Source organism: Nestor notabilis, unplaced genomic scaffold (genome assembly GCF_000696875.1).
Source record: "Nestor notabilis isolate BGI_N333 unplaced genomic scaffold, ASM69687v1 scaffold18171, whole genome shotgun sequence".
Lineage (NCBI taxonomy): Eukaryota > Metazoa > Chordata > Aves > Psittaciformes > Psittacidae > Nestor > Nestor notabilis.
This window is the reverse complement of record NW_009913550.1, coordinates 16,978-34,357: the sequence shown is the minus strand read 5'-3', so window position 1 is coordinate 34,357 and position 17,380 is coordinate 16,978. Positions and strand designations below refer to the sequence as shown.

At 36.2% G+C, this 17,380-nt stretch overlaps 1 protein-coding gene across 1 annotated transcript in view; it reads left to right on the top strand.

The window, feature by feature from the left end:
* Positions 1-3,159: 3,159 nt before the first annotated feature.
* The window catches only part of PRRC1 (proline-rich coiled-coil 1), an 18,098-nt gene continuing 3,877 nt past the window's right edge, over positions 3,160-17,380 (top strand). The window contains exons 1-6 of the mRNA XM_010023253.1: positions 3,160-3,262; positions 6,599-6,741; positions 10,631-10,733; positions 13,691-13,854; positions 15,163-15,266; positions 17,293-17,380. The exon at positions 17,293-17,380 is cut by the window's right edge and continues 39 nt beyond it. Coding sequence (XP_010021555.1) covers positions 3,160-3,262; positions 6,599-6,741; positions 10,631-10,733; positions 13,691-13,854; positions 15,163-15,266; positions 17,293-17,380 — 705 coding nt within the window. The remainder of the gene's footprint in view (positions 3,263-6,598; positions 6,742-10,630; positions 10,734-13,690; positions 13,855-15,162; positions 15,267-17,292) is intronic.

Here is a 17,380-nt window from a genome sequence, read left to right as displayed (position 1 = left end):
TATCTTTCTTCTTAAACTTTTTTTTTAATTATTATTGTTATTCATGTGTTTTCTTGCATCACATGGAAACTACAACTGGCTTATGTTGAGAACTCAGTGTATAGAAAGCTGTTATTTCTGCAGGCTTCACGTTAGTCTCTGCCATGTCAGGACTTCACAATGAGGTTGATGGTTGTGTGAGAGGATGGGTAAAGTAAAGGGAAAAGAATATAGAGGCATTTTGGCTTCAGGGTTCTCTAATCGATATGGGAATGGGTAGATGGAAAAGAGTGAAGGAAAAATTGAGAGTGGGAGAAAAATAGTGCAGGCTATTGTGGTTGTGTGAGAGGATAAAGGAATTTGTCTACTCTCCCAGTAAAAGTAGAGAGAGTTTATCTTTTCCTCAGCTAGTGGTAAGAAACCCAATTGATTATAGTGGACAATATATGAAGGAGTGTGGGATGTACTAGGGTCATAGGAGAAATTTAAGCCAGACACAAGAGAAATAGCAGTATGCTTGTGACTGGACATCACTCTGAGGGTATCCAGCTTACTCAGACACACTGCCTAATGGTGGGTACCTGAGCCTGAAAAGATCAAGGGAATGGAAATGAGCTTTACAACTGGCAGGGTTCCCCTCCCAAGCTTCCATCTCCTGTCCAGGATGGATTTACAGGTGATTGGCTTTCCCAGAGGCTTACAAATGAGGGGAGATTCAAATTTTAAGTTGGTTCCATGTTTTTTTGTTTTCCTTTTTTTTTTTTTTTAATTGTATTCCAGCAACTGACTCATAGTTTTTGCAAGTTTGGGATTGCTGTATCTGTTTAATAGTCACTTCATTTTTCACATTGTAAAGTTAATAGGGTGAAGCAACTACAGAGTTACTTACATTTCTTCTAATTCCTTACTTTGCAGTTGACAGATTACATTTTGGGTGGGTTGTTCTGTCCTCCCCTGTTCTGCCCCTCACCCTTCTGATAGCTCTGTGAAGCTTCAAAAAAGCTTTATACAGCGTTTTTGGTAAGTCTGGAACTTTTCCAGTCATTCTGCATGGCCACAGTACTTATTTTAAGTAGTAAGCACCTCTCAGCAGTTTTTAATCATGGCATTAGGTGAAATGAAGGGGCAGATTGAAAGAGCCTTGATAAAATAAAATGGTTCTAGGAGGTTTTGATCAGTGGTTACTTCAGCTGCACAATGGAAAATTCTTTCTTGCTTTGCAGTGTGTAATTGGAAGAATGACTTTAGAAATACTTCTACAAGGGGGAATGTAAACTCCTTTAGCTTGATTAAAAACATAATCTTACTGCAAATTCTTCCACTTAGTGAAGTCTAACAGAAGACTGTGCAGTTCTTTTCAAAGAGGTGATGAGAGGTACTCATGCTGTAAGGACAGTCAGTGCCCCACCAGGCAATTACTGATCTTTCATCCTATCAGAGGAGAAGATTTTAAACGAATTGAAGAGACACTCGGAACCTAAAATCCCTCTGTGATAAGAGTTTTCATGAAGAGTGCTACACATAAACCACATTTACTTGCTTTCTGAGACTGAGCTGAAATGTTTAAGCTTGAATTGCTTATGCAAAGCATACCAGCTTGTCAGAGGGAGTATGATTTCTCCAATGAGATTTTGATACTTTGTTTTTGAGACTCTAAGCCTTTCAAGATTAACATTGACATTCTTTCTCGATTTTTAAATTTGGCAACAACAGTAATTTTTTCTCCATATTCAGTTGTATATACATTTAAATCAACAATGAGACAATGGGGAGGGGCATGAAAGAGCAAAACAAGGTATTTTTGTAAGTGGAGTTATTTTTGTATACACATGGCTATTTTTATCCAATACATTATCTAAGCCTTTTCCTCTGTAAATTGTTAAAGGGAACAAAACTGGCAGTCTTCAGTAACTGCTGATGTAATGGATATGCTGGAAAATGTTTGAATCCATTTTTCATACATAGTATTACTTCATATATGATTTTCATTTCATTAAGAAATGCCACCTTGGAGTAGTACAAATCATTGCTGTCTAGTTTACCAGACTTGGGAGGAAGCACAAGTTTTTGTTAGCTGCCTCTGCACAAACAAAAATCTCCACATCTTCATTAAAGTCTTCATTTTTTCCCTTCTCCTAAGCCCTTTTACATTAGTTTAAGATTTTTAAATAAGCATATAGCTTTACTTTTCCAGAAGTAGTATATTTTAGAGGTTTACTCAGAAAATGTTAGAAGATAATTTCAACATAATCTGGCCTTCAAAATAAAAGCCAAAGTTTTCAGTTACTTTCACTTCTGATAGTGTCACCAGAAGAGTATGGGATTTTACAGCAAGTATTTGTATTGGAAAACTTGTTCAGTGTAAATTAATTTCAGTGTAATTTAATCCATGTTGGAAGTGAATTTCATCTGGTTTCATTTAGCTTTTCTGGTGGCTTATTCAGCTGGCCCCAAAACAGTTCTGTTTGAAGGTAGACCAAGTCATGGTTAGAGCATAGGCCAGAGTCTGGGTGCCTGGGCCGTTGCCAGTTATGCCACTGTTTGTGGTGTTCAGCAAGGTGTTTGCCCTCAGGTGTGACGCTCAGGAGCATCTGCTGAAGTGCTTAAGCCTAAGAGGACTACAGCTTCTTGGGTAGTTGTGGCTCTTCACTGTCAGAAGGGGGAAGAGGGAGACTTCAGTCCCCTATCTTGCCTCTTGCCAAGTTTGAATTCTGTCATGCATTGGCTCTGAAAATAACAGTTCCTTGTTTGAGTTACTACTGCTCAATAATGCAGCAAAATGCTACCCCCATAGTTAAGTTTTTTGCAATGGGATATGGATTTTGTGAAGTGTAATTACTTCTCTGATATTACTCACCTAAGTACCACCAGTGTATATTGGAAACAGTAAATGGGCATGCACGATCAGGTTTTTGGAAAGAGGCTTGGAGTTTGAGGTATTATCATGGTGCTAAAAGTAAAGGGAAGATACAGCAGAAATAAGACATAGTGGATAATTATGTACTTGAGAATTTTTTTTCTTTTTTCTAGGGTTGGTATTTTAATCACCTGCTCCGTTCAGGAACGTAGATTACTGTGTTGTGGCCTTTACATTCTAATTTAAAATCTTTCCCCTGTTTCTCAAGATACACTGTTGTGTTTGTTTTTTTCCTTCTCACAGCTTTTGGTAGCTGAAAGAAAATGATGGAAGAGAGTGGTATAGAAGCAACTCCACCTGGCACGCCCCCACCAAGTACAAGCACAGCAGGAGATGCTGCTGCCGCTGCTACACCTGTCTCATTAGGTACAAAAACTTCCTCAGCAACTTGGTCACATTTATTCATGCTTTTTGAAGCACAGCAATTCATCCAAAACCACTGCAATCAGCATAGTTACAGTGCTCTTCTTCAGACTAATTGGAAGAATTTAAATTGTTTCTTAATCACGGAAATGTGCTTCTTATCTGACATGCATCATACAGAATATATTAAACATTTTTTTTATTCTTGAAACCTTTTAATGAAGTCTTGTGGATGCACTTGTGTTTTTTAAGGATGTGAGGCCAGGCAAGTAATACCTTCCAGTACAGTGCACAGTTAGATGAGCAGCATAGAAGGGAATTTAAAACCAAAGAAGTTTACAGTCTTGTAGGGGATTGTAGTAAATGTGGATAATCACTTGATTTTTAATACTATGGACGGTAATCAAAACACTTTACCTGATTTTTCAAGAATCTGAACACCAAATACTATATTTTCAGGCACATCTGGTATTGTTCTCATGAATCACAGTCACACTAAGTGCAGTGGATTCCAAAGTGGAGTGCCCTTAACCCAGGGGCTGTGCAAAGCAATCCAGAGGGGTGTGGGGAAAAAAATATTAGATTTCCATTACTATTTCTTGTTATTTAAAAAAAAAAAAAAGAAAGAAAGAAATCAAGCTTTACTGATATTTAATATACAGCTTGACACTAGTGCCTTCACTCAGTTGGTTCAGATGCCGGGGCATTCATGTGTCCTCGGAGAAGAGTGAGTGTTCCACAATGCAAAGGGTGATGGTGGCACCATCACTTGTTTGCTCACTTTCATCATGCTTCGATGCCTCGCAGTTTGTGTGCCTCCTTAAGACAATATATGGATTATATTGTCTAGTTTTAACTATATTAACCCTCACAAAATGGACGAGTGACTCGAAAAAGGTTCCTGCAAAGAGGCAGTGCATTGAAAATACTACTTAACACAAGCATGGGCAAACCGAAAGAAAGGGGAAGATCTGAGACTTTTCTGAACCCTAGTACGAGCTCTTTGCCATTGTTTTTTATCTTGTAATATGGGTGACGGTCTAATTGGATCTGACATAAAGTTGGTAAAAAAAAATTAAAATTTTTGAAGACTATTTGAAATACATATTTACATTTGCTATTGTTAATGATGTATCTTGCTCTGAGTGTACATTCTATCTTGAAATAATAGGTAAGGATAGTATGAAGCCACTGTGATTAGCAAGACATCTAAGAACTAAGCAGAACATGAAAACCTAATTTTTTTTTTTTGTAATTCTTTTTTTTAATGTTTCAAGGTATATAGTATGCATTCTCATAAGTCTTTAGAAGCCTCTTTGGAAATTTCGTACTTACTAGTGAAGACAAAAAGCTGTGTGCATTGGGGAACACTTGTTCTTCCTGACATGGTTAAAATTTCTGAAATAATACATGGAAAACAGCATGGTGACAAACTAAAATGCATTCATCAGCAAATACTGTTCGAAGAAGCATAGAAAACATTGCTGAAGGTTTGAAGAAACAAGTATTAGAGGAAATGGCACAGTGTGGGAGGTTTGCTGTAAAGTTGCCTGAAAGTACAGGTGTTTCTAACATGTCTCAGCTTATTGCTTTTGCTAAATTCTGTTTCAGTAATAAAACATAGAAATAACTATTTTATTGTCAAATGCTAAAGGAGGGATGTGCCAGAGAAGATTTATCCTCAACAATAAATGACTTCTTTAATAAAAGCAATGCTTTTATTAAAGCTGTGTAAGTGTAATCACAGATGGAACAGTTACTCTGACTAGCATAAAAATAGATTCTGGAATAAGGTTACAGAGATATCGCCACACGTTAAATTTATTTGTTGCCTCATTCTTAGGCAAGCTATTGCAACAAAGAAACAATAGCCAGAAGTGCACGAAGTGCTACAGGATGTCATCAACATGGTTAATTTAATGAAAATTGTATTTTTTTTTAGATAAGGAGAGACTGAATTTTTTTTTTGTATTGCACAGGGGTTTGCTGGTTGTCATGTGGCAAGGTGTTTAGAGTTGTTGAGCTTAAAGGCAGCATGAACATTTCTCTTTTACAAAAAGGCAAATATCCCAGATTTGCTGATGTTTCCTGTCATGACAAGTGGCTGTCAGCAGTGTGCTGCCTAGTAGCTGTTTCCCAAAAAAAAAAAACCCACACATAATTTGTCCCTTCAAGGTAAAGGTGACATTTTATCAAGGAGTGATTCAGTAACCAGACTTTCAAATTACGGTGTTAAACCAAGGTTTAAAAAATAATGAGGCTTCTTGAATCACATTGCTCACATAAAATATTGTTAATAATAACTGTATTATATAGCATGTCAATAGTTATTTACATTTATATTATTATATTGATAGTCTATTAATAAAATAATTCTCAGTGCAAGCAGAGAATTTTTTATACTGTTAAATAAAAAAAATAATTCTCTTTATCATGTCCTTTTAACATTTGTATTGTGTATGTTTTGATACACATGATATACCACACTACGGTGGTACATGTAAATAATCTAGAAATTGCATGGGAGTTGCACACTCAAAATTTTTTACTGAGAAGTGTGTGAGGTAAAGTTTGGAGACTACTGCATTAGTGCAGCTTGGCATATAGTTTACTGTCACTGGTGTTGGCTGAAACTAGTGAGATGCTTGAGCTGATCCAGTAGGTTACTGCTATAAAAAATGGTAATTTTGTTTTTTCTGAATTAATTTTCTAACTAAACTTGGTTTAGAGCAAAATTAGCTTATCCAAGGATCAGTTGAGAGCCAGATTGGAAAATCTGTTAAAGTAGGCTTGAGAATGGGGCAAAGGCTCATACTTAAATTTTACACTGTTTGAGTTTCTTTTGTTTTCCTTTGAATTATGTAAAGCTATTCATTTGCTTGCTTCTTTTTCTATTGCTACTGATTTCCAGCACTCAGGGTTAGAAAATTTCCTACTTCTCTCTTCTCTTACGTGTGAGATCATTCCTCTTTGTTCAGAGAGCAACGCCTATTCCTCTTTTTCTTCTAATGAGGGACTATTATGAAAATTTGAATACAATAAAAAGCACTACTGTTAAACTAACTTACTAAGAAAAGAATCACTGTTTAATTTTATACATAATGTACAGGCAGTCTCTGTTCTCATAGCAGGCATTGTTGAAGTCCTTTAGAGTAGTTATATCTGCTAACCTTTAATAAGCAGAATTGTTCTCAGGCCTTCAAGAAGTGAAATGAATCAGCCCAGTATTCTGTTCTTCCTGCTCATTTTCTTGTTAAACAATTGTGTGTTCCTACAGTATAACAAATTAAATGCAGTAAAATAAGAGAACACTTGTGTTTTGTTTTCCCTCCTTCCTAGGTGCTTTGGCAGATCCTATTACTCAACAAGCAAATTTCTCATCAGCTTTGGCTCCTGGGACTGATTCTACAATCACTTTTCCTGAGGAGCATGAAGACCCCAGAGTATCAACTGCCACAGGAGGGCTGTGGGGGTTTATAAAGGTATGGGGTTTCGTCTATTACACATCATGAGGAATTACCATTTTTACTGACTGTAAGATGTATCTTATATTTTAAATGCGTGTTGCTGTAAGTCTCTGGCCGTATATGCAAGGTGGCTGAAACTCTGCTTTTGCTCTTCTTCTGTATGAAGGAGGGAAGAATGCACAAATGCAGGTGTTTTAGGTTAATATATTGCTGTGACAGGAAGATACGCATACCTAACAAGTTCTGCCACATGTTTTTAAATCAGGGAAGCTTTAGGACCTCTTTAAGACCTGAAGGCTAATTCCTGCTTTACAGTGACTGGATGCAGAAAAAGTCTGTTTACCTCACCAGAGTTCTTTGCATATCATGTTTCTTCATTATTCCCTAATGAACTGAATTTGATTCCTATGGGATGCAAGTCTTGTCTGTTACAGAAAAAAAAAGTCTCTTCAAGGAGAGGCAAATGCGTTTTCTTCAATTCTTCAATCAAAGAACAGTTTACCTAAGAAGTGTTTAAGATATGTTGTAGAATTTTTCTGTTCTGCTGGAAGGCGTGGAGTATATAGTGCAGAACAGATACTCCTTGTAATGTGATCTAATCACACAGAGGAAATAAGCAGCAACATCAACTTATTAGAATTTCATTAGCCTATAACTGTGACAAATGGAGCTGTGACAAATGTAACATTTAGGTAGGATCATGAAGATTGCGGCAAAAAGATGTAAGGGCTACGCATGAGCACTGTAACGTCTTCAAGAGCAACAGTATTATTTTTGTACTGTCTCATACTAGAAGTGAAGGAAGAATCAAAAAGATTGATATCTCAATGGGACTGCAGAATTTTGGAGTGGCTTTCAAGCCTTTCTGAGCATGAAGAGCTGAGAGAAAAAGTTGTGTGTGACATGGCAGACTGAGCCCTCCCTTACTCCAGGAACACACATCTTGACAGTGATACAGTCTTAAAGAGCAAGAATAATCCTCTGTCAGTATGGTGAGAACAAAGTTGTCATGCTGCCCTTTTCAAGGAGAGATGTCTTTTCATGATCATAAAACCACATCTTTCTTCCTTTAAATAATGTCCTTCTCTTGGTTATCATACTCCTCTTAATATTCACGATAGATAGTAATGTTGCAGAAGAGAACATTTTTTTGGTAACATGATTCTGTAGCCCTTTTGAAAGTACCAGAGCTTGCCACTGCAAATTACTTGAAAAGCTAATCTCATCCGCATTACTGTTGCCTTTATACCAGTAGGATCCCAAAGGTGTCCTGTTCTTATTTATGGAGAAGGTCTGTATCACTGATTTCAATAATACAGACTTTTGTTGAAGTATTAAGCATTCCATGTGCTCTGTGTGTTCAGTGATGGCCTGTGATGGAGGAATGAGGAGTCATTAATTATACTGAAGCCATCAAGTTCTTGATGTATGTAATCATTACATTCTGTTTTACACTCTGTGTAAAACATCAGAATCTGTGTTTCTTAAAAATCAGCCAGGATCTGGAGGATAACTGGTAATTATTACAGAAATGCATCCCGGATTCCCTGGAAGAGCTTACACAGTAGTTGCAGCATTTATCTTTATTTCTGTTCTTGAAGTAGTTTGAACTACCCTTTTTCCTCTAGTGTTCTTAAGAAATCATACACCTTTCTTCCAGATTTCTTTCAAGCTAGATAATATCCAAGACTGTGGCAATCTAAAATAGATGGATTAATTATCTAGAATTGAGTGAGACTGTTTCAGTTCCTTTGATCTGTCATCATGGCTGGGTAGTCTCATAGCAGTTCCAAGACTGGTTTCTACGTAATATATGAGAGGCAAAGCTGGATACTATGGCAGTAATTGCACCTGACAGCTTGCATATTTAACTGTTTGAGAAATGAAGACAGCCAGGACCTGAATTTTCAGAAGATTTGTGTTTGCGCTCTGCCAATGTGGAAGATTGTCTATTTGAACCATTTGGATTTATGTTGACTTAAAATTGATTCAGTAGAAATTCCAAACTAAACTGCATTCTGGTTCAGAGTGTTGTAATGACAGTGTTTTATGTTGGTATAAAACTATGGATTGTTTCTCCCGGCTTGTGCTAGGCTGATGAACATAAAGGCATCTTCCACAGGTAGAAGCAGCAGCTTCTTGCTGCTCAGGAATCTTCACGAGATGTATAATGGCTTTGTGTTAGTTAGGCAGGCATACTGCTGATTGAAGAAGTACTGCTTGGCTTTGCATCATTGGAATGATGCTAGAAATGGAAATGCATACTTTAAATGTTTCTGAGGATCTCATAGCACTCAACCTTTGTTAAAACAACAGACAAACTTCAAGTTGTGGGAGAACCGAAGGAGGAATATAAACTTCCTTGTTCTTGATGGCATCCTGTGGGTACATGAGTAGCCACAAGAGTTTATGTATTAGTTGGTGAATGCTACCATTCAGAAAAGTCTTGTGTTTCATGAGAAACATTTCATGAGAAACAAATGGCTATAGTGGGCTCTGGCTTGAAAAAGTTTAATTGTGCAAGAGTGGGTAACTTTCGTTTTCTTTACCAAATTCTGCAGTCAGGCTTAGCATTGAGAAGAGTACCTGAACCCAGTGGTAAACTGTTTTAGCTTGAGACATATCATAAGATAATCATCATTATTAGTAGCCAAACGATGTCGCAGTGACCGTAGAAGTGTTGGATTTTTTAGTTTTGGTTGTTTGGGGTTTTTTTTGTGTGTGTGGTTTTTTTTTTGTTTGGTTTGTTTGTTTTTTTTTTTTTTAAGCTTGCTACAAAGAAAGCGTTCAAAGGTTGAACGAGGCTTTGAGCAACCCGGTCTAGTGGCAGGTGTCCCTGCCCATGGCAGAAGGGATGGAGATAGGTGATAAGTAAGGTCCCTTCCAACCCAGACCATTATGTTATTTACAGGAAAGAAGCTTTGCTAAGCAAAAGTTATTCTGAAATAATTAAAACTACTCTGATTCTGCAGTTATCTGGAATACTGTGTAGTATATTAAGCAAGCACTTTCTGGAAGGATGTGTGTGCACAGTGCTGTCCTGTGTAATGTATGTGATTTAATGAAACAGATACAAGCATATGCAGTTTTAATACTGGACTGAAAACAGCTTGTTTACTGAAGAAATTTGCTGAAAGATTTGTGTAAAATAGTTTCCAGTGCTTTATCTTTCAGTGATTCAGCATTGGTATTTTTCTTCTTTCACCCTGTGATCTTATCTGAATTTAAATAAACTTTTGATGAGATACAGACATTCATTAAGACTGTGGAAGACACAGGGTGGTGTTTGGGTTTATATTTAATGACCTTTTAGGTCTGTCAGCAGCTGCACCTACGATTTGCGTGGAGAATGTAGAATATTTTTTCAGCAATGTTTAGAATCTATTTATAAATTGAGGATTTCCAGCTCAATTGCTCTAGAAATACTTGTTAGTAATGAGTCATTCAAAAATAGATCCTATTGTCTTTAAGAGCATAAGAAAAAAGAGACTTTTCAGCGTGAGTTATCACAGTCTAAATCTAGCTACCAAGTCTTATGATACCTATAATTAGCATTAGGAATCTTCAACTTTTTTAAATGCTCCAGAATAAGACTAGCTCAAGTTTGTTGCCCACCATCATTGGTGGGACTGCTGCATTAATGCAGAAAATTATGGTGATATTTGAACTTCATGTTTTAACTGAAAATTCATGTGCTGATAGTCATATTCTTTAGTGTTTGTGCTGAGAAGTGAGGTATAGTAGGTGTTATGGATTGTGTAAATGTGGTAAGAAAAACACAAAGCAGCTTAATATTTGCTTTTTATTTGGTTTTGTGTTTTTTTTAACTGTAACATTTTGAGTTACTCAGGGGAAAAAAAGAACAACAAAAGATTATATGGAAATCTATTTTGCTTAAATTTAGGGTGTAGCTGAGAATCCCATGGTGAAGTCTGTGCTTGATAAAACCAAACATTCAGTGGAGACCATGATCACAACGCTGGATCCTGGCATGGTTCCATATATCAGTAAGTATTTGTGACAAACCATTAAGGAATACCTTTAAATGTTGGAAAGGATCATATAATAGCACACTACTTCTACACTTGAAGTTTGTATATGTAGTATGTTAATTCACTGTCACAACACTGTATTGATTTCTCAAGTGATTTGTCTGCTGAAACTCATTCTGAAGGCTGACTTTTTATGTATGTCTTGAGGTTCATTTCACTTTCGTATTCTCCTATAGTTCAGATAATGGCATAGTAATACCCTTTAATTCAGATTCAGATAGTGAAAGATGAGGAAGTTATAAATAAAAATGAAAAAAAAAAATTAAGAGACTTCCCTATAATCCCTATATGGCATATTATTTTCTCCCACTGTGTCTCTGTTTGAGCCTTATGGAGGTGAGTTTAAAACACACTATACGTGTTCAGCTAGATCACATGCTTAAATACTACTGTGGAAGATGTCACATTACAGGTAAGACAAGCCAAAAGGTAGGCATACTTTAAGAGGCATAGGATAGAGGTATTTACATAGCTTTTGAGACTTTCTTTTGGCTGTTGTACTTTTCTACCTAATAGTATTTATACTATTTTTAGGAAATACATCAAACTTGAAGCAACTTCTGATTCAATTAGTAGGAACCTTAAAATTCTAAGATAGTGTCATTAAGTCTGAAGTATTGCTGAGCACTGAGCCAGGAAGGAAAAGCATAGCATTTCAATTACAGCTTGTTGTGGTATTCACTATTTTTCACTAGAGTACATTATATGTCACATATAGCTGATGTGAAATTTCTACTTCTTTATGATGATGAAGCAACAGACATAATTTGTCCAGCGTGATGGTTTCGTTTTTTGTTGTTGTAGGTTTCGTTTCATTTTTTTCCAGCAGTCTGGTAAGCAGTCCTCCTCCTTGGTTGTGCCAGTAGTGCCCTTTGTCTGCACGTAGGTGAAACTGGTCATGAAACTGATAAGACTGAGAACAAACTGTTAAAATGTTCTTGCATTTTGTTTTTCTAAGCTGTTTTTCAGGTGGACCTATTCTGTGATCTGGTTTACCACATTACTGCACTATTGTTCTAATCCAGTGGACAATATGTAGCATCAAAGAGGAAGATGACCTAATTATTGAGTAGTAGTTAATTGTCTTGCATTTAAGGGAAAATATTCCAGCAACGGACTACTGAGGAGATGGTGGGATATGAAATCAGTGAGAAGGCCAGCCAGGAACTGAGAGTTTTTCAGTAGAGGGATGCAATGCAAAACTAGAGTAAATGTTGATTATTGATGAGGCACTGGAATAGGTTGCCCAAGGAAGTTGTGAATGCTCCAACCCTGGAGGTGTTCAAGGCCAGGTTGGACAGAGCCTTAGTTTAGTGTGTGGGGGTTGGAACTAGATGATCTTAAGGTCCTTTCCAACCCTAACTATTCTATGATTCTATTATGCACAATTTGGCGAACTGTATTTAAGGTTTCTATTGCAGTCATGACCATCCCTTTTTAAAATACGATCTGACAATATCCAGTGATGGTTTGGATATTTTGATACACTATTCATTGGATGGAACAATATTACCTAGAGGAGTAAGTAATTCTAATAAAATGCTTTGCTTGTAAGATTCAGAGTAAACAAATTCAGTAGTTATCTCAAAGTTCTCTGAAGTCATGTAATTAGGGAAAGCATCTGTATACATCTTGGCTATTAAAATACTGCCTTTTTTTTAATAGTTTCAGGTTGTGGAGATAGGGCAGTGATTTGTAAACTTAGTATTTACTTCCTTCTAGAAATGTTTTAATTCATTAACTGTTTTGTTTTATTCTAAAAAAGCTTAGTGAAAACTCATCTTATTTATGAAGATACTGCCATATGGAAATAATTCAGAAATATAACTTTTTTGTTCCATAGATATTAAATATCTAAAACCAGGATAAAGCTGTGGGGAGGCAGACAGTCAATAAAATTCACAGTCCACAGACACCCTTAATGTAACGTGAGCCATTCTTTTAAAGCTGATGTAATTTGACAGCTGTTCACTGAATTTTATGAACTGCATCTGTGTTCTTTATCCCTTTCATAAGGAAGAGTTTGCGTGTCACATAAACATTCCTTACTCCTTTCCAGAACACCAAAATATCTTCAGAAATGGATGTTCAAGTTATTCTTCTAAATCCATGGTCATCTTAAATGAGTGGTATAGGGTATTTTTTCAGGTTCTGAACAAACATCAGTTGCTGTTGTCTGTCTTTTGTTCTTGAATTACTTAGCTCTTCATCTAACTTCTATTTCCTAAGTTACTTCTGCTTCATGGAAAAACTTCTGTAGAGAGGCAAAGAAAGAGGAAGCATAGTTTTATAAGAAATAGAATGTATTTGAACTAGTTTATAATGTGAATGAGGAAAAATACATGAGCATCCTATACTTGGCACTTGTGAGGCCACACTTAAATCCTGTGTTCAGTTCTGTGCCCCTTACTACAAGGAAGACATCTATGTGCTGGAGTGGGCCCAGAAAAGGGCAGCAAAACTGGTGAAGGGTCTGTAGAATATGTCTGATGAGGAGCATCTTGGGGAACTGGGGCTGTTTGGTCTGGAGAAGAGAAGGCTCAGGGGGGACCTTATCACTCTCTACGACTACCTGAAAGGAGGTTGTAGTGAGGTGAGGGTGGGTCTCTTCTCCCAAGTAACAAGTGATAGGACAATGTCCCCATGCTGCAACAGGGGAGATTTAGATTGGATGTTGGGAAAAATTTCTTCTCAAGGAGGGTGATCAGACATTGAAACGGGCTGCCTAGGGAAGTGGTGGAGTCACTGTCCGTGAGGTATTCAAAAAAACCATGTAGATGAGGCCGTTAGTGACACGGTTTAATGGTGGACATAGCAGTCCTGGGGTAATGGTTGAACTTCATGATCTTAAAGGTCTTTTCCAACCTAGTTGATTCTGTGATTCCATGATTCTATATATATGTATTTTACAGAAACTGGGGGAGAACTGGACATAGTGGTTACTTCTAATAAAGAGGTAAAAGTTGCAGCAATTCGAGATGCCTTTCAAGAAGTCTTTGGAATGGCGGTTGTTACTGGAGAGGCGGCACAGTCTAACATTGCACCCCAACCTGTGGGCTATGCTGCAGGTTTAAAAGTAAGTTGATACATTACAGTACTAGAGTACCTCCAATGCAAAGAGAGAGCATGGAATTGTTCACCTGCAAGAATCTGATTTTCTGTAAAGGGGAGGGCAATTGTGAGATAGGGAAATGTTTTGGTTTTTTTTTAGTTGCCATCTGAATCATTGTATCAGTTTAAAGCTGCTTGATGAAACAGTTTTAGATTTTGGTTTTTTTTCTTGCAAAGACATTCACAACGAATGATATTTATGTTAGTTTTCTTATACTGTCATCAGTTGTCAATCATGTCTATCATACATTGTGATACTACTGTAGTTTCAAAGTATAAAAGATATTTCTTAGACTATTACTAGGATACCATCTTGGAAATGCTAGAAATGAAAAGAGTTTCTTTAAAACTGAGTTTTCTCCCCACTAATTCTGTAGATGAGTGACAGTTTGATCAACACTTGTCAAGGATCTTCTTAACTAGATCTGTGGTATGTTTTAAAAGTGTGAATTCACTGTGCAGCCTTGCACACAGCTGTGAGGGTGGAAGTGTTAACAAAAGTTGTTTCACCAGATTTTAAAAATGTATGTGTTTATCAGGTATATCTATATGCTACCACCTCCTCGGCCAGTAACTAAAAACCCTGAAAACAACTATTCTTAAATATAAGCAAATAATTTACTCATTTTAAAAAGAAAGCATTTTCTCCTAACTGCTGTGGCAGTGTGCACAGTTGAGTAAAACCTATCCTCATAGCAACAGATTAGCTGATACAATTTTAGGTTGAGGTACGAGGTATAATGTATATGTTCCTATAACTGTTTACCTTCTGCAATGTAGTATTTCTTTACAGCTTCAGAGTGGTGAGAGGTTTGGAGCAAATGATTCCTACATCTTAGTTGGATAGGTAACACAGGAAGGAGATTCTCTCTCTTACTCTTACAAAGTTGGTCCAATGCTCTCAAAGGATTTAAACCCAACAAATCGTAAGCTGCAAAAATATCAGTATGAGTAACAGTAATATATACGGATGCTTTAATTAATAATGAAACTTGGCACAGTAACAAGTTAGGAATCTAGGTCTTTTTCAGGGAAAAATAACAAACTTAAAATATTTTATTAGTTTTATCATAGTTTTTGTTACTGTTAGGGATTCCATTATGGCTTTTCATAAGTTTTTGTTTGTTTTTCTAATGTTGAAATAAGAGTAATTTTTAAAAATCTTTCACATTTTCTGTTTAACGTTCTAAAATTCTTTTTGCATTAATCTGTAAGCATTGTACCAGTTGTGATTCGAAGAGAATGTTGTCTAACAGCTTGTGTTATCATTTAGGGAGCCCAAGAAAGGATAGACAGCTTGCGTCGGACAGGAGTAATACATGAAAAACAGCCCGCTGTATCAGCAGAAAGCTTCATTGAGGAATTGCTTCCTGACAAGTGAGAACTTCAAATATATTCTAGGGGAGAGGAGAGTGCAGGGGAAAGGAATATTCTTTGTTGACTCAAAGTGGCCTAATAGAGAGTTGCTGGCAGTATCACTCTGAGCAGAAGCAAGGAGAGAGTTTGTCTTCAGTATTGCTTTGGCAGACTTGAGTTTGGTGATGATGTTCAGCTTTTTGTCCAGACATCTTGAGACTTAAATGTACGAAATCCTTGTCAATTTATTTTTCAAGATTCACAATATAAAAACACAATGAAGTAATACTGAAATGACAAAACTAAATAGCTGTAAAAGTTGGAATTTAGCTAGTGGATTGCTCACTCCTGTGAGCAAAACTTCTGTTTTTTCCCTTTCTCCAAAATTGTATTCAGTTCAGAAAGTACACTGGGAGATGTTCTGTCATTTGTAGTTCATTTGTAGTAATACAATTTTATCAGGTAATATATTACCTATTTCACTTTCACTGAGAATGTGCTTACTACTTTTAATTTGCACTGCACAGATGTAACAATGGTGTTTCCAAATACATTACAGCTTGATTTCATAACATGCTTTTTGACAGACAGTTCTTGAAGTAGCTTTGTAATTAATTTCCAAAACATTAAGGACAACATCATGGTTTTTTAATACAAACTTAGTTTTTTTTCTAATGTTTTGTGCATTTTTAAAGGTACATTTAGTATCCTTAGTGGAAGGTGGATGGTGAATTTTCTAAGGTAAATAGAATTAGGAAGTGGTTTACGTTTTGTTTAATATTTATTTCCTTTTAGTCTGATTTAGATGTTTTGTCATATTTCCAGGGAGGAGTAGCAGTGATAGTGAAATCTCTGTTTCAAAGTAATTTCTGGTTTTGTCCTCCGCATTTTCTTGTTCCTAAATCTGAAAATGTTGCTTAAAAGAACTCAACATGGAAGAGCTCAACCAGGCTTGAAGTGTTATTGGAGGGAATGATAACTCTCTCCACACATTACAGGCCCCAAGAACACCTTGATGTTTGATATTAGTTACAGTAGAAGCAAAGAATAACTTAACATATGCTTTAATTTTTATTCAGTAGGAAACATTGCTCTGGTCCCTGTTACAAAGATGATGCAAGTGAAATACTTCTTCTTGTCTTGCTCCACTAAACTCTTAACATGAAACTTACCTGGCTCACCCAGTCATTTCTTAAAATTGAAGTCTTTCATTTCTTTTTAAAACAACATCTTTACTTCCCAAAATACAGTATATAATATATATGAAACAATAATTATAATAATACTTTCCTTTTATAAATCTTCTATAATTCTTGGCCTTGATTTTGTGTTTGTGCTTTCTCTGGAGCATGTTTCTCCTGTGGCAACTGAACTGTAAAACTATTACAGGAATTGAATACAGTGAGTTAATGTTGGTGCATTGTTCTTGGTTTTATTTGGATCATGTCAATATTGTTAGTTCGTTGGTAGGAGAAATGATTTAATGATTTTGCAAGATAAATAGGGAACCATTTTGGGTACTGCTTCAGTAGCCTTTACTGTGTATGCTACAGCAGGCACCATTTTTTCAGAAAGGTGGAAGTGTTTTCTGAATAAATCATTTAAATGATTGTTGTAAGATTACACATACCAAAAAATCTTCTGAATATAGAACATGAATGATAGATTTTTTTTTTCTTAATTGTTAGGGAAGGTTATCTTAGTAAGAAATATTCTCTAAAAGCGTAGTAATTATGGGCGAAAGAATATATCTGCACATATGCCCACCCGACCAAATTTCTGTGGTTTTTTAATCTGTTAAGTTTTATGTATTTTATATATTTTAATGTATATTATGTATTTCACATACATACACATGCAGTATAATTTATATATCTAAAAAATTGCTATGTGCAAATTTTACTTGAAAAATACTAGAAAACTGATGAAACTCATTATTACTATATTTGTGGTACAATTTGTAAAATGGCTGTAGTTCAACTACTAGCATATTGTTTTTCAATTGAGTGATGCTTAGTACTCTAAAGTAGCTTGTATATCATTGCAGGTGGTTTGACATTGGATGTCTGATTATTGAGGATCCCATTCATGGAATTCATCTGGAAGCTTTTACCCAAGCAACACCTGTGCCTTTG